This window comes from Pangasianodon hypophthalmus, chromosome 14, assembly GCF_027358585.1.
Source record: "Pangasianodon hypophthalmus isolate fPanHyp1 chromosome 14, fPanHyp1.pri, whole genome shotgun sequence".
Taxonomy (NCBI): domain Eukaryota; kingdom Metazoa; phylum Chordata; class Actinopteri; order Siluriformes; family Pangasiidae; genus Pangasianodon; species Pangasianodon hypophthalmus.
In genome coordinates, this window is record NC_069723.1 from 6,365,438 (window position 1) to 6,388,568 (window position 23,131).

The window sequence follows — 23,131 nt, forward strand, 5'->3', positions numbered from 1 at the left end:
CCCCTAACTACCCCCATCTCAGTCTGAAATCGGCAAACGCCCAGCGCAGCCAGGTAGATCTTCAGCGAGCAAAAAAAAAAATCATGCTGATTCAAAAAACTTCATGACAAGAAACAGAGTAAAACAAGAAAAACAGTATAAGTGCTTTTCCAAGATAGACTAATTTATTACTGGTGAAGAAGATGAAGCTGGATGCAAAAATAGACACACTGCTCCTGGACATGTTGGTAACAGCACTCTGTACCAAGCTTTGAACTCTCCGAATGCAATTTAAATAACAAATCAAGTAGATGAGATTTTTATTCAATTACAAAGGAAGAAAGGACAGCGACAGTACTCATGACCATCCTCATAAATCATTATGAGCTATATTTTGTGTGGATATATTGTTATAACTTGGCTTTCAAGCAGTTAATTGTCCAAGTGTGCTTGAAAATGAGATCATGACAGTCCTTGCTAACTCTAGTTGAACCACCATACGTTCTGGGGTGGAGGCTAGTGTATATGCATGAAAATGGGGGTGAGCTCAAGTAAAAATCCATCATTCAAATCTGATTCAACCCCACATATTTTTCTGTTAGGGTCCTAATGTTGCCAAATTTGGACAAATCGTATCTAATGTACCTAACTTCCTCCCTTTTCAAACTGATGCTGCATATTTACTCAGGATTTATGATTGTTATTTTCTTTGTAGATTATAGTTATTAATTTTCCCACACCATAATCACAAGAAACATGCCAAAAATGACAGAAATCCCGAGTAAACCTTCATGCCTATTCTGTCATGCATATGTACACGAAGGGGAGTTAGATTCTGCTGGGGAGTCAGAATTCAGCACAACACCGGATAGCAGTTCCCGAGAGCACAGCTGATAGCATTATTACACCCTCCCATGCTCTCCTTAAACCTAAAATGGTGGAAATGCTTGTTTTCTTATCTTTTTAAGGACTCTACTGTATAGCTAGTGTAGCATTGCTGTGGCATTACTACTACTACTACTACTACTACTACTAATAATAATAGTAATAATAATAATAATAATAAATAATATACAGCATCAGTAACTTTACTGTAAAACTAGGCATTTACCTGAAGCCGCAAAGGTTAATATTTAATTTCTTCTATTATTCTGATGTCCCAAACTTTGATAACTTTGATCATCCCAAACTTCAGGCAGTGGTAGCTCAGTGGTTAAGATGTTGGCCTGTTGGTCAGAAGGTCATGAGTTCAATCCCCAGCACCACCAAGCTGCCACTGCTCGGCCCTTGAGCAAGGCCCTTAACCCTCAACTGCTCAGTTGTATAAAATGAGATAAATGTAAGTTGCTCTGGATATGGGCCATAAATGTAAATGAGAAAAATGCATTGCTTCAATTATTTTAGCTAAGCAGTGTGAGCTCAACAAGTATAAACTGGATGAAATGATATGCAATGCTAAATAATGTCAGCCTAGATAGGTGGCTTTTATATAGCCCATATGTAGCTTATTTATTTCTTGTTCTTTTTATCCGTGGTGTTGAGTATTGTGACCAACTGATTCTCTCGCAGTTCTCACTGTTCATTTTAGCAGCTTCTTGCTGTGTAACTTGATCGTTTAATCCTTACTGTGTAATGTTGTGAAGCGAAACGATTACTTGATTAAACACTTTTATCAGATTGTTTTTTAGAATTTTTGACTCAAACTTATTTAAGATGGTTCTAATGTTATATGGAGTCAGCTTTTGAAAAAATAGTTTTTTTTACTCTATGTACAAATATCCTACAAAACATGGTCTCTCTGTTGAAGGTGCAATGCTGTGCAAATGGGCGCACAGAGGACATTAATTCAGCACCAATGACAGCACATTAAACAACATTAAATGCATGTGCACATGATATAGAGCTCAAATGGCAAAGGGCTTGAGGGTGCTGGCAGCTGAATGAAGAGGAAATAAAAGAGCTGCACACAGGGAAAACTAAGAGAAATGTCGGCTGTGCCATTTGAAAGCAAAACCATGTACTACACTACTCAAACAGAATGCTGGAATGCCAGGGAAGGAGAGGGCAAAAGAAGCATGTTTAACATGATAAAGAAACAAACTATCGTGCAAGCATTTCAGGTTAGAGAGTGAGGGGAAATAACTATTCAGACACTGCTTTGGTTATTTCTATAATATTTCCAAAGTGTATATCCGCTTCAGCTTTATGAACAAAAAATAAATATGATAAATATGAACAAAAAAAGCATGTATTTATAAGCATAAACAAAGATAGGTTTTTAAAAAATAATGCTGTTAGGGAAAAAAGTATTCAGGCACACTATATTAAATGTATATGTGTGTAAAGGTTACATAAAAAGAAATCAAATTCTAGATATAAATGCTGCAAAAAAGTGTCGTTATAAAAGACATTGCCATTGACTGGGAGGATTTCACGCAACAAAGCAGCGATCACGGTGAAGGAGCTTCCTAAACTTTGAATCAAATCAAATCAATTAAATCAAATTTTATTGGTCACACACACAACCCTACACAGTACGACGTGCAGTGAAATGCCTTTTACGACTGTCTGGTGACATAAAACTGAATTCACTTACATGAAAATATAAAAATATAAAAGATAGATGGCAGAAAAAAAATAAATCTATGAACTGTATGTGGTATAAAGTGCAGATATGTGCAGTAGAAAGTGCAATACAGTGCTGTGCAACATCGAGCTGAGGTAGTTGCAGTGAAAAAGCTAACAATGCAATAAATATTTATAATATGGGATATGCCTTGTGTATTGACAGGAATGTTGGGTGTGTGGGTGTTGTGCAGAGAAATCCAAGGTCTGTATTTATATGTCTATGTATAAATAATCCTAGGTGTTGTCCTGGCTGAGGGCCGGAATGGCCTGCGGGAAGAAGCTCCTCCTCATTCTTTCTGTGTTGGCCTTCAGGGAGCGGAAGAGCTTCCCTGACCACAACAGAGAGAAGAGGGAGTTCTCATGGAAAACGTTATTAAACAACAGTAGAATGGGGGGAAAAAACTAGAGAAGAGGGAGTTCTCATGGAAAACGTTATTAAACAAGAGTAGAATGGGAAAAAACTACACAGCCATTGCAAAGACCTTAAACATCCCTGTCAGTACCATTGCTTCAATAAAACGCAGGTGGAACCTTCATGGAACCACAACTAATCATCCCCGGACATGTGCACCACGCAAGATTTCATAACGCACTCTCAGACTAATGATAAGGAAGATAAGAGAGAAGTTAACAGTCACTCAAAAAGAGTTGCAGGACGACCTGAAAGCAGCGAAAACAACAGTAACGCAGAGAAAAATAAGCAATGAACTACAACACAATCATCTCTATTCGGACACTACACACAAAAAGGAGGCACAGAGATGCACGTTTAAAAGCATTTAGACAAATGCAGTCTTCTCTCACTGTATGTTACACCTGCACAGGTGTCTTAGCGTTAAGAGAAAATGTCTATCATTCGGCTTTGTTTTTTTTTTTTTTAAAACAGCAACTGGAAATCATGTGAAGTAGGACTGCAAACCTTGTAGTGCATTCACATGTCAGAATTACAGTAATAATGTTTCCGACTTGGAAAACTCCCCGAAAGGTCATACTGTAAACAAATCCAAGCAAAAAGATGCGGCTTCAACAGGTAAAAGCAGCTAGGGGTTTAACGTCAGGATATAATCTTGTAGTGTATGTTTTAACTGTAATATGCATGCATCAAACTTCCCTCATGATCTTATAGTAGGACTTCATTAATGTAAGATACTCAAAGCACAGTGAGCTTACCCTTTTTAGCTTGTAGCATTTAGCTTTCAAAATTAAAACGAGTGTGCGTTGATATAAAACTACTAATTTCCAGGACAGCCGTCATTATCCTTCTTCTTGAACACACTAATATTCAGATGTAGAAATGTTCATGACACACAAACACATGAACAGTTCTCTTAGACAAAGGGAAAATGTCTTCCATATGTAATAAATCTAGCTCTAGCATATATAAACCTGCTGAGAAACTGATGAACGACAGGCTGAAGGGGAAGAAACTTGAGAGGGATGGGGTGGGGGATAGATCTGGGTTGTTGGCATCCCGCCTCCTGCTGTGGCTTCGACAATATTTTTTAATATCACCCAAGCCTCCCACACACCACAGGAGCTGTCGAGTTTTTCAATAGTAGCTGTATTTACGCTTCCTCGCAGCAGGGTTACTGAGATTTTACCTCATATGATCTGAAGACAACCCTGAGATGAGTTCTCAGTAAGCACAGGACATGAGCAAGGAAGAGCAATCTTTAAAATAATAATAATAATAATAATAATAAAAATCACTGGCCATTGATGGCAAGCTCCTCCCAGAATAAAAATTCCTTACTGAATTCTTTAGTAACTCTGTGGAACTCAGGATAAGCAGACAGGTCACGAAGGCGCTACAGCTTCAATAAGAAAGCATGCATAACTTTTCCTCAAGTCTGCAGCACTGATGAGAGGAAATTAAATGACCTTTGCTGAGCCCTGGAGAAAATATGTAGCCTAACAAAAGAATGACTACTGAAGAACAAAACTTCAGTGAGTAACTTCATGAGAAATTTCATAGTGTGAGAGTTCAGATGAACAGTAGCAGGGCTGCTGTGTTTCCCTTGTTGTAAAATGTAGTCTTAGAGACTAAACCCACTTAATGTCATTTTGTACAGTATTTCTAATAGGAATCAAAATGTGAGCTATAGACATATAGTTTTAACATTTTAAACTGCTTTTAGAGTCCTCATCTATCATTTATAAGACACACAGCCTTATACTTGGTTAATTACACTGAGTATTCAAAGTGGCAAGAAGATTCACACAGCTGTATTATTTTGTAGTATTTAGGTGCACTCTTAAGCGGAGATGTGGCAGCCGTTTCAGTTCTATCTGCGTATCTGAAGTTTAGTAGTGTACCCAGTCCTCACCTTCTCTCCAAGGGCTTTGAGACTGTCCAGGAAGCGCTGCCAGAAGTCTTTGAAAAGAGGACGGTCTATGCGCTTCAGACTGTCCTTGGTGCTGGCGTCTACACTCACGTACAGCTGGGTGACTGGCACCAGGCTCCTGTGGAGAGATGGAAAAAGAGAAAAATCAGTGGGGGGGGAAAATAAATCACACAAAGCCCTGGTCCATCAACTTTTCAGAGATTTCAGCGCCAACTGTCATTCCGTACGCAAGTCCACTGAGCTTTCAATGACCTCAAGTTCTGTGGTATTTTTTATTGGTTGCTTTTATTGGTTGCTTTTCTTGTCTGTGACCCCAAATGAGGTGGGAAGCAATAAGATGTGTGGCAGATTTATTTTTGGCCTGGTCATCATTGTGGAAAAGAAACCCAAACGTATTGCAATGCAAGCCATGTGGCAAGAAAAAAAAAGCAGCTCTCGAACTTATCCAGTGCATTCCATTAAGATGACAGATACGTGTGTTGCTCTTATAAAAAAAAATGTGACATTCACAGCAAGAAACCAGCCAGTGTAGATGTATGTGAGTGAAGCATTTCAGTAGAAAGAAACTACATGACTAAGTCCTGAACACTTTCCTTAAGTTACAGCTTTAATTCTGACTGTTGAAGTGCTGAAACTGGAGACTCCTTCCAAAAATGATCAAATAATGTCTCCTCACAGAAAACGTCACCGTATCAATGATTTTTTTTTGATCCGTTTATGTGCAATGTCAGCCATACAAGTTCCTCTTTAAGTTGTTCCTATGGAAACAGTAATGTATTAGAGCAAGTGTGTTAATACATACCTGAGATTAACACATACCTGAGTTGAGAGATACCTCACAACTAGCACTACTGCTATTATAGAAAATTACACAACAAATTCTGAAATTTGAGAATTCAACAGCACTGTGGTTGGTATAAGATGTAGATAATAAGCACTTCAAAGCGTAGTCAATACACCACTATGAATATGATCCAGTGTCTCTGATTCACAGGCAACTGTTACAAAGAAAGCAATTCATCATTCCTGTAAGATAAATGGAATACACGTGAGTTGATGTATCTTTCAAAGGTAAGATAAGTAAAATATGAAGCTGTAAGACAAAACTAGATAGTGCGGCTCATCCTTTCTCTCACTGAGCTGGCAGCTCTCTTTTTTTCTTTCTGAGCACTCCAGGGATGTTTGACACCATGAAAAACAGAAGTGCTTTGTTCCTGTGATGTTGAGTGTAGTCACATGTATCCCTACCATGCTGCATGCTGATTGGGACGTAGGAGAATTGCGTGTCCCAGCATGTATCCACAAGGCAGAAATCCCTGTGAATCAGTCCAGACAAAGCGTACGACAATTCACATCACAGCACAGCACAGGGCTGTGCAATCTGGGGTGAGCATGTATTTTTTATAAGGCTGTGGAAGAAGAGGCCATGCAGTTAATACTGTATACAGAAGGATAGTGAAAAAATACACACTGAAAGAGAAGCTGACTGGAGGTAGCGCAGTGATTTGCAATTCTATGGCTGAATGTTACTTATCAGCACGGCCCCAGGCAGAGTAAAGCTTCAAAAGAGCACGCATTTTAAGTTGGAGGACATGATTCAGTTCCAGCACACGCCAAGATGCAGCGTATAAACACAACTGCATATTATGTGCATACTGCTATACATAATACTGTGTTCTATAAGCACTTTATACCACAGCACTGTTGAATTATTGATTCCGATTGGTCACAAGGTGTTGATTAATTGTCTATAACAGCGGCTCTGACAATAATTCCAGCTGCAACATAAATTACAGGATATTATTAATGTACTCATTCTAATACGTTATTGTTTCTATAGTAACAACTTATGCAAGGCCTTTTACAGTCTACAGTGGATATAAAAGGTCCACACACCCCTGTTAAAATGGCAGGTTTTTGTGATGGAAAAAATTACAAATTATAGTGAAATTACAACATATAAAAATTTAGTGAAAAACAATCAGAAACATTTAAATATTTTAGGGAAAAATAGGAAAAATAATTAAAAAAAAAAAAACTTGCAACAACCCGGCTGCATAAGTGTGCACACGCTTTTATAATTAGGGATGTGGCTGTGTTCAGAATGAACCAATCACATACAATTTCATGTTCAAAAGTAATTATCATGCAGCTGTCACCAGTGAAATTCTTGTCATTCGCCCCAAATAAAATTAGCTGTTTCTGTAGGATCTTCTTCACATCTTCCTGGTTGCATCTGACTTCTGAAGCCATGGTCTGCAAAGAGCTTACGAAGCCTGTACAGGGTCCCACTGTCGAAAGGTATCGATCAGGAGAAGGGTACAAAAAATTCCAAAACATTACATGTACCATGGAACCATGGATGGCTGTGAAGGCCATCATCAACAAGTTGAGAAAATGGAGCACCACAGTGACATCACCATGAACAGGACGTCCCTCCAAAATTTATAAAAGGACAAGACAAAAACTTAACAGGGAGGCTGCCAAGACCTTCAGCAACATTAAAGCAGCTGCAGGAATATCTGACAAGTACTGATTACTCTCTGTATGTGACAACAATCTCTCATATTCTTCACACGTCTGGGCTGTGGGGTAGGGTGGCTAGACAGAAGCCCTTTCTCACAAAAAACATCCAAGCTCAACCCACGGTGAAGCATGGTGGTGGCAGTATCATGCTTTTCTGGGGCTTTTATCAAGGTGGAAGGAATCATGAATAGCTACAAATACCAGTCGATTTTGGTGCAAAACCTTCAGGTGAAGATGAAAAGAAATTTCCGCTTTTAGTGCAACAGTGACCCTAAGCATACATCCAAATCAACAAAGCAATGGCTTAACCAAAAGAAGATCAATGTTTCTGAATGGCCTAGCCAGAGCCCAGACCTGAATCCATCCAAAAATCTGTGGGTGACCTGAAGCAGGCTGTGCACAGGAGATGCCCTTACAATCTGATGGATCTAGAATGTTTTTACAAGAAAGAGTGAGAAAATATTGCTAAGTAAAGCGCCACATTGATAGACTCTTAGCCAAAAAGACTGAGTGGTGTAACGAAATCAAAAGGTGCTTCAACAATGTATCAGTATAAGGGTGTGCATACTTATGCAACCAGGTTATTGTTGTAAGTGTTATAAGTTTTTATTTTTCCTATTTTTCCCTAAAATGTTTCTGATTATTTTTCAGTTAATTTTTATATGTTGTAATTCCACACGGAGGGTGGAAAAAGTTCTGACACGATTTATCTTGGTTTCATTTTTTTACATCACGAAAACCTGCCATTTTAACAGGGGTGTGTAGACTTTTTATATCCACTGTATTTCTGTTAAATTTCTGTACTATAAAAGGAATAAAAAACTACAGGACATGTACTCCCAAAATTAATCAACATCACGGTGTTAACAGTAACTACACTGTGCGTTGGGCCACATCACACTGCCCCGGCATTGATTAATTTCCTATAACAGCATGCCCTGGTTTGTTTTACTTTTTTTACACAACTAGTATAGACACAGACGTGTGGTGAAGCAGCAGTCCATCACCAATTCTTAGTGAGCAAGATCCAACAATCATTATCAATAAAAATTCAAATAGACACAGTGAGGGGAAATAAATATACAGACACTTTTGTTTTTGTTATTACTATAACTTCCAGTGCATATATCAACTTCAAATTTACACATAATGTCTTTTGACTTTGTATGGAACAAAGCATAAACAAAGATATGTTTAAAAAACTAAACAGATTTAAAAAAAAAAAAAAAAAAAAGTATTCCGATACCACAAATCAACAAAACTTTACAGCTCTGAGACATCAACGGTAAGAAATAATTAGCTTTTTGCAGCACTGTGGCTTAATTTTGTCCCATTCCTCCTGCCAAAGCTTCTTCAATTCCCCAGGGTTAAATGTTAAATGTTAAAACACTCCATAAATAAAGTCAGGAGATTGGCAAGGCTATGCAAGCACTTTCACCAGCTTTTTTAGAAACCAGTCTTGAGTTATTTTTGGTATGTTTGGGGTCACTGTCTTGCTGAAATATCCATCTTCTCCCCAGATTCAGTTTCTTTAATTTTCCCTCCCAAAGCCCCCAATCATGATGCCTCTACCTCCCTGCTTCACTGTGAATATGGTGATCTGGGGACTATATTTGCAAACCTTCTTTCTCCAAACATGACGAGCTGAATTATTGCCAGAGTTCTATTTCTCTCTCGTCTCGTTCCAAAAGATTTCTGATTTGTCTAAATTCTTATGCGCAAATTTTAGATGCACATCTCTTTGCTTCTTTTTTAGCAGAGGAGTTTTGCATGTGGCTCCACAGAACAGAAGCCAGCAGTTCCGGTGCAGTTCACTGCTTATTATTCTCTGTGTAACTGCTGTTCCTGCTGCTTTCAGGTTGCAACTATATTCATGTGACTGCTGGCTTCTGATCATCAAATTAGGCAGTGTATACTGACTGCACATCTCAAACTACAACACATTATTTGTAGAATCCAAAAAGCAAACATTTTGTTCATTACAGCATAAAGAAAAAAAATTAAATAGAAATTTAAACATCTAATCCGTGACCCTGACTTAGTCTAAAATGATGACCATCAATCTATTTTATTGCATCATCATAAGAGGCTCTGTCTCCAAACGTGTTGCTGACACAGGGGAAATCATGAGTTATAATTTACAATAAAGAAACCACTCAATGCATTACAGTAATCAGTACCTAAACAATGTACTCAAGCATCTCCAAAATACACCCAATTTAAGACAACACATGAGATATTCGTAGTGAGACTTTGCAATGGTGTGTTAGGCATATGGAATGTGACTGTGCAAGGAATTAAGAGCAAACTGTGTACTATGCAAAAATTCTACTCAAATATTATACAGAAATTTACTCAACTATTAAATCTTGTTTTCTTATTTTACATAATGCTCCCGATTTCCAATAAGAAAAAGCGATTACACTGAATATTGAAACCCACCTGATCTCTTCAGGGAACTGGGCATTGGTGACAAGGAAGCTGGAGATGTGGCACTGGTGGAGGAGACGCAGGAAGGAGTTGATCTCCGGGTACATGATGGGCTCGCCCACTAGAGAAAGAGCGCAGTGCTTCACCGCCAAACCCTCCTCAAAACGCTCCGGCCGAACTCCTGGGACGCCTGACACAGACAAACACACAGCTTAACAACAATGAAGATTGACAAGTCTGTAGACAGAGGTGCCAACATTGCTAACAAAATCAGAAAGAAAGAAAAACCATGAACTCTGGTTAAATGCCAGGGTTCACATTCACTCAGAACCATCGCAGAACTCAATGAGAAGGTTCCAGGGATTGATAGCCATGAACAGATCCATTTTATATGATCATCATGTGACTCTGTGTTAAAGGTCTCCAAAATGTGTATCCAGGGATCCAGGTGTTTAAACACCATCCCTGGCATTTACTCAAAGTTCACAGAAAAAGTTTTCAAGTGTCTCCCATATTACCATAGCAAAGGGTCAAAAATGGGCAAAACTGTACATGCTGGCACCCCTGTGTTTTAAAGGCAATTTTACAGAAGCCCAGCTCCAGGGTCCTAATGAAAAAGCTTAGCAGCAAGAAAAAAGTGACCCAAGTGGGTAGAACCTGATAGAAAAGGTTCCAGTTCCTGTCCTACACCTTGGACATAAGATGACGCCAAACTCAAAATTGGTGTTACTCTGTTAATGGGCCTTATTTATCAAACTGGATACAAATGGGTTTATTCGTAAATCATTTGTAGGAGCATTTACACAAGACATTAGGTATTCATAAAAATCCCATAAGTTCGGAAAAGCAAGCGTATCCCAATCATGCACCCGAGTTTGTGTAGATTTACACATTAGAAGACTAATTAATGCAAACCTTGATTGATAGGCTTCAAATCATATAATATGCAATGAGTTGCTGCACTTTTATAAACGGATTACGCTGTCAAGTTTAAATATCTTAAGTATTTATATCACACATATATATTTAATGAAAATTATGTGAAACCCTGCCATTTCATATTAAATAACATACTAAAGAAAGAATAAGCATGAAAAAAATAAAGAAAGCAAGCCAACATAAATCCATAAATTAAGGCAAATAAGATCAGTGATTCGAATAAAAAGAAATGGCGCGATATAAACGGAGGATGTTCTGCAATTGCTCATGCGGTGCAACAGATTATTCGAGCCAGCTCTAAGCGACTGATAAGTGACCAATCTGGTATGTCTCAAGCTTCAATGTGCAGTATATTCTCTAGTGTGGTGCATGCCATCATTTGCTTCCTATGACGCATGTCCTTCTGCTTTTCCGACACTGCACTGAAGAGGGCGCGTCGGTGTGCGAGAAATTTCTGGCCAACAGGTGCTAAGACACTTTGCACTGAATGAACAAAATAGCAGTGCATGGTGCCCATGATTACACAGGTATAGTAGATATTTTTTTCCTCAGTTTTCATGTCAAATCATTCTCATCACACCTCACTTAGGTCACATCCAATTCACCTTTTCTGTAAATTGGCTCCAGATTTTGACCAAGTTTCAAGTTGTTACGCTGTTAAATAATGCATGTTTTTATTGGCACAGATGTGATACAATAAAAAAGTCTTTTTTTGCCATTTACTTGTCATTTCAGCCATGCACGTTCCTGCTTATTTACGGCAGATTGGCTTTCATCAACAATAGCACATGAGTACAAAAACAAACATTAGATTTCTGAAACTTCTGTAAATCTGGCAGAAATTCTTAGTTTGGTTTGCCTTGCCTAAACATTTATACACAACTTACTAAGAGATATATGAAGCCTATAAAATGAAGTGTCCTTATAGGCAAAGAAAACCAGAATAAGATTTTATTATGAAGCAGGGCTAGTAACATGGAGTGATTAGGGTCTAAACAGACTGCATCAGACATCTGCATTTTCTCTCTCTCCTGCCATGTCTCTTTATGTGTCTTCTTGGCAAAAAAGGACCGATTGCTTTGACATCGTCTACCAACAATGCCCTGTTACTGAGCTTGTCATTAAAGGACTGAAGCCTATAGTTATCTTGAATGAAGGGTGATTATCATCAGGCTCTGTAACAGAGCCACTCATCAAACTAAAACCTGCTTTAGCAAACATGGCCAAGCCCAGAACGTTCAAATTTAATGCTTACATAATCAGAGACACACATGCGTTCAGACAGAACAAACTCAGATTTTCTGTCCATGTCAGCTTTGATGAAAATGTCAGACAATGAATGTCAGATAAGGCAGAGAAAAGCATCAAAAATCCGACTTGCTTTATTTAACAGAGCTGCTTGTGGAGTGGTATAACAAAGCCAACCATGCAAAAACAACCTCAGCATCACCAGGAAGGAACATCAGTTAGGTAGTAAATTCTCTCATAAGTCACTACCACAGACATCTGGTCTCAAAGAGGAAAGTGTCCCTATCTGGGGTTAAACAGAACTCTATTTCTCTGTAATGGAGCTCCAGATGCTCATTTGGGTATTGAAAGTATGAAATAAACTGCATTTTATGAACCTCGATGCCTCAATTTGTCACGCTCACATAAATGACTGGGCTGCACGTATTGTGTACACCAGGCAGACAGCTACATCTTCCACACTCAGCTCTGTACTAAATCTGTATTTGTGAAGAAAAAGAAATTATAAATAAAATCTAATCTAACAGGAAACAACCAAAACAGGTACTGATTCTGCAAGTATATGGCCATCTTTTTTAACACTGACAATTAGCTGTAATATTTTCTACACCATGTATAGTTTCATCATCAGTTTTTTGCTTTGCAAATGTTATAGGAAAGCAGCCAAATTACAGCTTCTCTGTTGTCCTCTGCCTTTGAATAAAGTCTGGGGGAAAAAGTGTGGGTACAAGAGCATGCTGAAGGACATGATTTCAAGTTAAATGGTAGAAATGAAGTTACACCCAATCCAATAACAATGGTACCCTCAGGGTTTTTGTGAACCACGGCAACAGTATTATATCTCCACTGTCTGTCAGAGAAAGTATGTACGTAACGTCTCCAGCTTTCCTTCTTTTTTGCTGTTCCAGTCAAACATCATCTTTGGGACAGGATATAAATAATCAGTATTGTTTTCATGCATTTCATGCAAAAGTAAGACCACAGAAAAGCTAAGTACCTCGAAATTGGCGGATCATGTTGCGGTGGTTCTCCAGTGCTTCCTGGAGGATCTTCTCAGCAGGGTCCATCTTCCAACGCCACTCAGTACCTACGGGGTTCGTGTGGTGTCTGTGGTGAGAAAATACAAGAGAACAGCAGCTGTGAGCAAGGTGTAATGTGGAAGGAAAGTAGTCTAGTGGTAAGGGAAGGTGCCATCTTAGGGGCTGAAGACAGCTTAGGTCAAAAAGAAAATCCAATTTTGGGGTAGCGAGGATAGTAGTGTTCAGAGAACTGGAGGGTCACATCTCAGGACTGGCTGAGTGCTGGAATGTTCTTACATGTCATACACAATAGACACTTTACTCATAACACACTCAGGGACTTTTACGTTGCTAGTACAGTTACGTTTCCATGCGTTTCCTGTATTAAGTCAGTTAGGTTATCTACTTTATTTCCATATGAGATCATTTCAAACTAATAGCTAAGAGACTTATTATGTTTAGCTTGTATGTACTAAATCAGATTCCAGAAACTGATTTAATGACTTTTAGAAGCTTCTGATTGGCCAATGGCATTATTAGGACTTAACTGGGAGTGCCCCTGCGGCTGTATTTAAGCCCTTGATATTGTACCATGGGAAAACCCAAGCAACTCTGGCAAGAGCCACAAAAAATGTGGCCCTCCAGAAGTCCGGTTCCTCCTTAGGAGCAATTTTCCAACAACGGAAGGTACCACAAGCATCCGTACAAACAATTGTATGCAAATATAAAAATCTTGGGATCACACAGGCACTGGCTTGTTCAGGAAGGAGGCACAAATTAAACCCCAAGGATAAACGAACTTTGGTCCGAAAGGTTCAACTGAACCCCGAAACAGTTGCATCAGGTGCGCTTGACCTGACCTGACCCAGACTGCACAATGGATAATATAAAACAGATCAAATATATTTTTACCAAAAAAAAAATTTGACTAAACTTATCTTTGAGCTAAGCTCCTCTCAGATTCATTCTCACCTTACAACACCTTACAAATTAGAATCCGACAAGCATTTCAGCTCTGTTCACATCAACAGAAAGGGCATTTATGGCAAGGAGCATGCCTTGCTCTTTCTCTCCTCTGAGAAAACACATAAGACGACAAGAAGATGAATGCTGTTATCGTCATATTCATCTACTTCTTAAAACAATCACTAGAAGAAGAACAATCACTCGAGGAAGGTACTTCACAGCAGAGGGCTATGTATAATTTAATTGGTAATGCTTTATATTAAGGTTTCTTTAACTAATATTATTCATTGCATTAAGTAACATTAACAAATGATAAATCAGGGACTGAATATTATATTATTTTATGGAGTATTAATGTTAAGTTCATGTTCTCTAGTGTAAAATGAGTGAAGAGTAAAACAAGATGGTGCATGCTGTTACAGGATAATAATGCCCAACACAAAGCTGCTGTTTTCCTATTACAGCACACCTCAAAGTGTTTGGCACACTGAACGTTTCATCCATTATGATGTTATCTGTTATTATATATTATCTATTATTATGAGTTATGAATATTGCTGTGCAACATCTTTGAAACAAGTTAAATCCTTGTTTTAAATGGAGTGTCTGCCATTAGCAGGCCCTGTGAATTAGCCATTATAGAAACCATAATGTACTACAATGAGCACATTAATATAAAGCCCTGATTTTAATTACAGCCGACACTACTGCCAGAGCTGTGGTGTTATAGAAAATTAATCAACACGTTCTGAGCCATCAGACTGGAGAATACAACAGTGCTGTGGTATAATGTCAGTTAAGGGAGCCTTAAAAAAAATGTTACCAATTTAATCATATGTGAGAAATAAATATTTCTGTCCAAATACTTCTCCTATAATGGCAGAAATAATATGAAAGATTAAAACGGTTCAACAATTAGATGAAGTAATTGCACTCCATGACTTTATCTTATAAAACGTTAATTCCGTAAATACATATATCCAGGAAAATGAATCTGAAGAATAATGGCCCCTTGCTTGTGGAATACATATGAGGCTTTTAGAGCAGGGACCAAAAAAAAGCCCAGAAGCAAACAGTATATTTTTAAAAATGTATCAATGATTTAAATAGGTTTTTTTTGTATTACTCTTAAATAGTGTAGGACACTAACAGCAACCTGAGATGAGTAGAATAAAGCTAAGATTAGTGCTGTGGTGTATTAATCACTGTGCCCTGACAAAACATCATCTTGGCATCAGCTCAGCTTTCCAATAGACAGTATCCTTCACAAAAACCTATTAAAATAAAATGGCTTTAAAGCATAGAATGTGTCCTCTTTAATGACGTCAGCAAGCCATAAAATGGTAACGTGTTGATCTGGAGCATTTAATGAATAATATTACATATTTGTATACTCCTTCTACCCTGAACAGACGTCAAGAAGAAGGAAAGCACAGATACCATCAAGTGTATACCCAGTGTTTGTTTACAGAAACATGTCTGCACATTTACACCTTGTCAACATCTCAGAACCCAGAATCTGCATGGTGGAAGGCAAGTCATTCTCAATCCAGCCTTCAGAAGAGATCTGCAGATTCTTCATGACAGCCCTCCTCAGAGGCCTTTTCGTTTGTGGGAAAATAGAAGACTACCTTGTGCTTTATGCATTGATGCCAGCACAAATCAGTGTCAGAGTATCTTCAGCTACACTTTCATCTATCTGAGCTATTTAGCACACCTGTATGCAGGAAGTTGCAAGTCTTTTTCTATCTACATCTCTCATAGCTTATCAATCATAATGACAGTGAATTATCCAACTGAGGATCTTGAAGTTGAAGTTATGCACGGGAATATAAACAAAAATATACCAAGATCTGGCTAAAAAAAACTTAAAAGCACATCACATATACCCACTAGTACCTTTGCTCTGCTTATCATAAAACAGCAAAATGTCAGCTTACCTCCAGCAAAAGACACACTTGTTGGCACAGGCCAGACTGGGAGTGGTCTCCATACACCGGTGAGATTCAATGCCGTAAAACGTGTGTTTGTAGCATCCTCCTCTCCCTCTCAGCATGGACTGAATAAAATTACACAACCAAATATTTCATACGCCTCTTGATGTAGGCACTGATCATTTAGGATACTTCAAATCAGCAAGTGAAAGCAACATCACAGAGAAATAAAGCCTACCTTGGTCCAACGGCACAGCTTTACACCAGAGTGACTGCCTATTAGTTTATATCCTGTAGAAAAAAAAGAAAAAAAAACACATGAACACAGAAATGTATCAGTCTATTCACTTAGTTCATATAACTATTAATTCCCAAATAGACTGGACTTATTAATTTGGACTTATTAAAAGAACTCTTACATAATTGACCATTACATTGTAATTGTCCCTACACAGGGGTGGACCCATCACTAGCCTGAACTCCTAGACTGTGCTATTGGATGACTTTAAGTTGACCAGTGGACAAGTTTAGTTTAGTAGTTGACCAGCAGACAAGTAGGTTAAGCAACATGATAAAGAAAAAACCCTACTTCCCATTGACTTGGAATCAAAAGTTTTCATTTTGTTTAAACTTCAGGCTTTGTAGTGACGCAACACACCGTGATCCTGTAACTATAGTGTGCGCTCCATGTTCAGAATCCCACCTCCTTCTGAACTACACACATCAACTGAGGCCTGATCTAGCTGTAGATTTTTCCTAGATAGTAGACTGTTGATCTTTTCAGAATCAGGAAAATGCACGTATGTGGAAACACAGACAGAACCAGCAAAAAATAATAATAATTCCAGCACAAAGCCATCATATAACTCTCTTGCCAGCACAACACACAGTTAGCTTGCAGTTAAACATGTAGACAGAAAACAAAGACGCTAACCAGTCGCCAATAAAATCTTTTAGGCCACCTACAGATGATCAGCAACAAAACCGCTTTGCGTCAGCAAAGTCATTGATTCCCTATAGAGAGAGATTTGATGCCTTGGCACTGCACTCGAAGTTTACTCAAATTCAAATGTGACCCAGTTTACACTGACCTTTTCAAATCACAACCAATAAGCTGAGCCCTTATATGTGATGTAGCAAAAATTAGAAATTTTCATTTGAGCAGCCGATTATTTGCGTATCTCAATACCCAGAGCCATTTATTTTACAGAAAATAGAGTCTCATGCACCCATTTTCTTGCCTTCCATGTTCTCTCCCATCTTCTCCTAAGGACGAGCAAAGCCAGAAGCTTTTTTCGTTTGAAATTTAGAAATATGCAGTATGCAGCTACGTTTTCATGAATGATCGATGTTTTCTAAAGTGTCTTCATGACGTAGCACCGCTTCAACCTGGGGGTAAAAATGCTTATCGTTTGTATGATGCCCCTACCTTTGCGGTGAGAGGAGGAGCCCTTACATGTGATGTAGGAGAAAACATTACAGCTCATAGCTGAAACATGATCCAACAACTTGCTGAGTTTTTAAATCGAGGACACGAACACGTTAGAAACTTAGGAGAGGATAATGATCATACACTGGTTTGTATCTTAGTCTTAGTCGGTATTGATGCATGTACCTAGCTCACCATATGCAGTTTATTACAGCTTTTACTTGCTGGCTGTGAGAGCTATTGAATTACTGATTTGTCCATTGTTGCTACGTAATGGAAATTATGTTAGTGTACTTTCCTGTAAAGTACAACAGTGGTCGTGATCTGAATAAATATTAACCAAGGATTAAGTTTGTTTTGGCCAAAAAAAAAAAATGTATGAAACTGTGAGACACTATGTACAGTACAATGTGCTTAATTATTTAAATTACATACAGGGATGAAAATAGACCCATCATTTCTGATATAGGATGTGATATAGGAAATGATACAGTACATAATACTAGTGAAGCCTATTTAATGAGCCGCTAGCAAGTAGAAGAAACTGCACAGATTAGATTACTGATTATTTGTGAATAATCACATCACATCAATCACTGGTTACTTGTACAAACATTATCACAGAGAAACAAATGGAGATCATAACTAATTTACGTAAATGTGCTGCACTGAGCATGAACCCACATCTGTTTTCATTATGTTTCTTTCCACTGCAGGTAATTTAAAACTGCGAGCTTTCTCCTTGCCTTAGCCATGATGTCCCAGTAGAATTTATGTAAATGTGTTATACCGAGCATGTTATACTGAGAATTTTTTAAGCGCTTGCAAAGCCTAAATATTGAATACTCAGGAAGTGGCATATATAACGTTTTTCTAGAGATAATTTTGAATTCCACTGTAACATACATAAAATAAACATCATAAGATTGTGCACTGCTAAAGTCGAGTATTTAAAACATAACATTTGTCAAGGCATACAATTTGTTATTTCATTATTATTTGCAAGATTGGTGAACTGAAAAAACTGTATACATACACAACATGCCCAAAAGTCTGTGGACATCCCATTCCATAAGCCATGGGCATTCATATGGACTTTGTCCCCCCTTTGCTGCTATAACAGCCTCCACACTAGATTTTGTAATGTGGCTGTGGGGATTTGCCCATTCAGCCATAAGATCTTCACTGAGGGAATGCTCCGATGTTAGCGAGGAGACCTGGCACCCAGTCAGAGTTCCAGTTCATCATAAAGATGCTCAGTGAGGTTGACGTCAGGGCTCTGTGCAGGCCACTCATGTTCTTACGCACTATCCTTGGCAACCCATCTCTTTATGGAGCTTGCTTTGTACACAGAGGCACTGTCACGCTGAAACAAAATTGGTCTAGGCCCCTTAGTTCCAGTGAAGGAAGCTCTTAGACATCCTATGCAAGTGTGTGCTTCCAACTTTGTGGCAACAGTTGTAGTTGGCCCACATAAGAGCATGATGGTCAGGTGTTCACATACTTTTGGCCATATAATGTATATATGCAGTTGAACAAGCTTGCCCTTCATCTCTATGGGCCACTGCATACACAGTGCTTATTCTGTCAAAACACCAAACATGTCGAAACACAAGAAATGGGAGTCTATGAGTGCCCATAGAACCATTCAGTCTTTTTATGAAGTTCAGCACAGTAAGTCCACCAAACAGTTAGGCATGCACCTTAAGGTTCGGTGAATAACTGATTAATCTAATTTAATCTGACTGATCCCCACACAAATATTAATTAAAGGATTTTTGATATTCATAATCCTTTGCCAGTAACATACTAATGAGCCTGTATCTCAGTGATGCTTTGTCATACTGAAGGAGAGTATTCATTACAACATCTCCCTGATAATGAAAACTATCCATCACACAAATCAGGTTTCCCACATTTTGTTTGATTGTTCATTGGAAGCCATAAGTTTGACACCTAATAAATCCACTTTGCCAACTGTTGGTTCCGATCAAGTTCCCAACCTGAAAATATGGACAGATTCGACATGAAATGAGGCTCAAAGTCCTATAAATCTAGCTATTATTAAACATTATGGTCGCATCATATGTATCAGTTTATAGTCACAGATACTTAAAGTTGAGGAATGTAAACAAGGTAAGTTCGTTCCTGTTATCACTTACATAATAGCAGCTATAAACAATAATTCCTTCACCAGCTTCTTTTTCTCTGTCTAAATTAATAAGACAAAAAATACACCTTATGATGATACCATGACACAAAAAAATATACAAAGCCCTAAAGATGTTCCATAAGAACTCCTTAAAGTATTAGCGTTACTGCTGACTGTTACAACACGCTGACACTGGAGGCTCCTTCCAAAAATGATAACCGTCTCCTCACAGAGAACTTAATTGACTTAAAGACAACTTGAAGATAACTCAATTTTTTTAATCCACATTAATATAAACCTATGATTTACCATTCAAAAAAGCATACGATTTCTCAAAATAGGGCAGAACAGCTTAAATGAGCAGGTTACAAAATGTGCTGTTACAGTGATAATTACATATAAATCCTACAAACATCTGACCACTCGCTCTGGAGATATCATGCTAATGAGAATCTCAGACAGATGCACGGACAAACAGAAACATACTGCTATAGAAACAACTCAAGGAAATGAGTTTAATTTCTCCAAACTGCGATTATCTTTTGGAAACTAATGAGTCACATGATACTGGTATGGGGTTAACACAATACCCAAAAATGAAGTGGTTTGTAGTGTAACAATGACATAAAACTCTGCCTCTCCTTGCACTGCATACTGCAAAGCACCAGCAAAAAGTAGAGCAAAATCCATTATTTAGTATAGGACGTATTGGTCCAGCTAAAAGAACATTAAAATCTGCAAAGTTAAGAGGAAAAATGGAAAACTGTCTTCTTTTCCCCTGAAGAGCTACAAGTAAGGTTTCTCTTCATCAGAAAAGATGAAAGGCTTCAATAACATGAGATCTTCTCAGAACTTCTCACACTGAAAAATGTATGCATAAATAATAAAAAAATGGGAAGTAAAGACAAAAAAAGGTAAAAGAGCAGAGATAATGCAGCGATTTAATAGAAAGAGATCAACCATCAGGAAAAGTGTGAAAAGCTACCGATTTTTCCTGAATCATGCTGTACTTTAAAACAACAACTCAAAGACATGTCGAAAAGATTACTCGTGATTTTTACAGCATCATTTATTTAAAATAAAACTCAATCCCACAAGATCACCACAGCAACATTTACATGATGTTTACAGCTGAAAAATATGAATGAGGTTCATTCCTGAAAAACGACGTGACAAGTGGTGATGGACAGACACCTGCTATAGAGTGGAACTGGGCAGCTATTCTTCTCATCTATTCTTCTGGCAAAACACATCATCTCTTCAATTAATGATCCACAAACAACAGTTTACTCTATTTATTTCACTTCATACTATTATTACAAATTAGCATTATCACATCCATGCCTATACTTTTATGTGCTGTGAAAAGTCCCAGTATGCCTCACTTCTCTCTCATACAACTTTAACATCCCATCTAATTAAGCCTGCAGGGATCGTTTGTGTCCTACATTAAACCGCAAAACGGAGGAAGATCCCGGACAAGCACTTCTTTAAAAACCAGCTATGCAAATTCAGAACACAGTCTCTTCTTCCTGACTATTCTAACTCTCTAAAAGCATCAGAGAAATTGCTAGAACAAGGCATCAGAAGGTGTTGATTAATCTTCTTTAACATCACAGCTCTGATTATAGTTTGACCCACTACCGCAGTTATTTTTTTGTTTTCAACTGCCCATGACATTTTCTGATGAAATTAGCTGGTTCTATTTCACAAAGTATAAATAACTAATAAATTAGTTAATTAAATCAAATAAATTAGCCATTTAAACTGCTGTGACTCTGACCCAGTCTGACCCTCCACTCCTCTAGACAGTAATGCAGATCATATTAATGTGCTTGTTGTAATACCTTATCGTTTCTATAGTAACAGCTTCATCACAGAGACTTGCATGGTGGACACACAATATAATCTAAGATTAATCATAAAATAATAAAAATTGTACTGTTATTTAACATAGAAAAATGTAACTGTTGATATGGTGAAGTTTTCTGGTAAGTGATGATTGTTGAGCACTTATTGAAGGAGTCTCCAGTGTTAGTACTTTGTAACATAGGCATACCTATTTGCAATAAACAATGCAAAAAATATATATAGTGGTTTCATTTGACTCAGCCTTGTAAATATGGTTCCACAATATACTGAAAAAAATGATTCAGTGGTTCAGTAAATATGACAAAAACAAATCTGTGATTTTTTACACAAAAAACAACTAATTACTAGAATCACTTAAGTTCTGTACTAAACTAATTCATGTAAATATGTGGCTAAAACCCAAAGTTTATCTCTTACTTACTTTTCTGGGTTAAATTTAATATTATTTTGCAAGTGCTCACAAAACTAGAAAAAAGAAGTAATGTTTACTTGAACCGACTGCATATTAAATGCGGGAGTCGTTTTCAACCTCGATTTGCATACGTGGTCACAGACCTGTAAACTGATTTCATTTTGAGCATTATGGATTGGCTCTTTTCAGTATTGCTTGTGTTGTGTCAGCTTTAAGGCCTAAGCCTATTGTATTATGATATGCTTTCAAAGAGCAAGTGTTTCAGCAAAGTTTTCTTGGTTAACCCTCAGTTTCTCAGTCAGTTGTAGGGTGAGCCCACACAAACAACTTAATTATTCATCTTGGGTTCTGGTTGGAATGACCATTAAGTAGTAATAATAATGTGCAAATGATGTGCATTTTTTTTACAGTGCTGAAATTTATGCAGTTCATTTAACTCAAATTTGGGTAAAATTTACTTACAAAACAAGAAACTTGCTAGTTAAATTTACTTACATTTTTTAGGAGAATAATCCCAATCCCATGCAAACGTTACTTAAAATAAGGTTACTTAAGTTAACTAAGAATTTTTGCATGGAAATTGTTACCATACTTCCTTGAACAACTCCAATATTTTTAGTGTAGTAAATGTAAGTGTAAACAGATGATATGAAAAATATGATGTCGTAACATGGGGCGATTGGGCCACATCACACCACCCTGATGTTAAGTATTTTCCCATAACAGTGTACTCTGTTGTCTGTTATTCCTTACATAGCAAACAGGAAGACACTTAACAAAAGCTACAACATTTGGTAATTATGTTAGCTAGCTACCAAAATCCTGATGGTTGCAGGTGTCATTAATGAACTGGAGTGTTCTTAATACAAGAAACCAGTAGAAGTTGACAGGGATGTCTCTGCCGCTAACAAGTCTAGTCCATCTTGTTACTAATTTGTATATCTGAAATACCCTTAAAATATACTTCAAACAGGAAGGAAGGTAAGGAAAAAAAATATTTCAGACATTTGACCTTGCTGTGACCTTCACCCCGTTTGGATCAATTTCAAAATCTGGTGGTTACAATGATAATTCTATATAAATCCTACAACCATTGAACCACTCACTCGAGATACTGTGCTGATAAGAATCTTGGACAGATGCACGGACAACCCGAAAAAACACCAAGTGGTGGAGGCATAAATAAACGTTGCTTCAGTTCATGATGCTTAGCTAAATATTTACTTGCTGTGTTGGTGGAAGTAGGAAAATG

General features: G+C 37.8%; 1 protein-coding gene across 2 annotated transcripts in view; it reads right to left on the reverse strand.

The window, feature by feature from the left end:
- The window catches only part of tyw1 (tRNA-yW synthesizing protein 1 homolog (S. cerevisiae)), a 66,712-nt gene that overhangs the window by 25,181 nt on the left and 18,400 nt on the right, over positions 1 to 23,131 (reverse strand). For both annotated transcript variants that reach the window (XM_026924831.3, XM_026924830.3), the window contains exons 9-13: positions 16,253 to 16,305; positions 16,021 to 16,139; positions 13,093 to 13,202; positions 9,921 to 10,098; positions 4,935 to 5,070 (exon numbers count right to left, since the gene is read on the reverse strand). In XM_026924831.3, the coding sequence (XP_026780632.3) occupies positions 4,935 to 5,070; positions 9,921 to 10,098; positions 13,093 to 13,202; positions 16,021 to 16,139; positions 16,253 to 16,305 (596 nt within the window). The remainder of the gene's footprint in view (positions 1 to 4,934; positions 5,071 to 9,920; positions 10,099 to 13,092; positions 13,203 to 16,020; positions 16,140 to 16,252; positions 16,306 to 23,131) is intronic.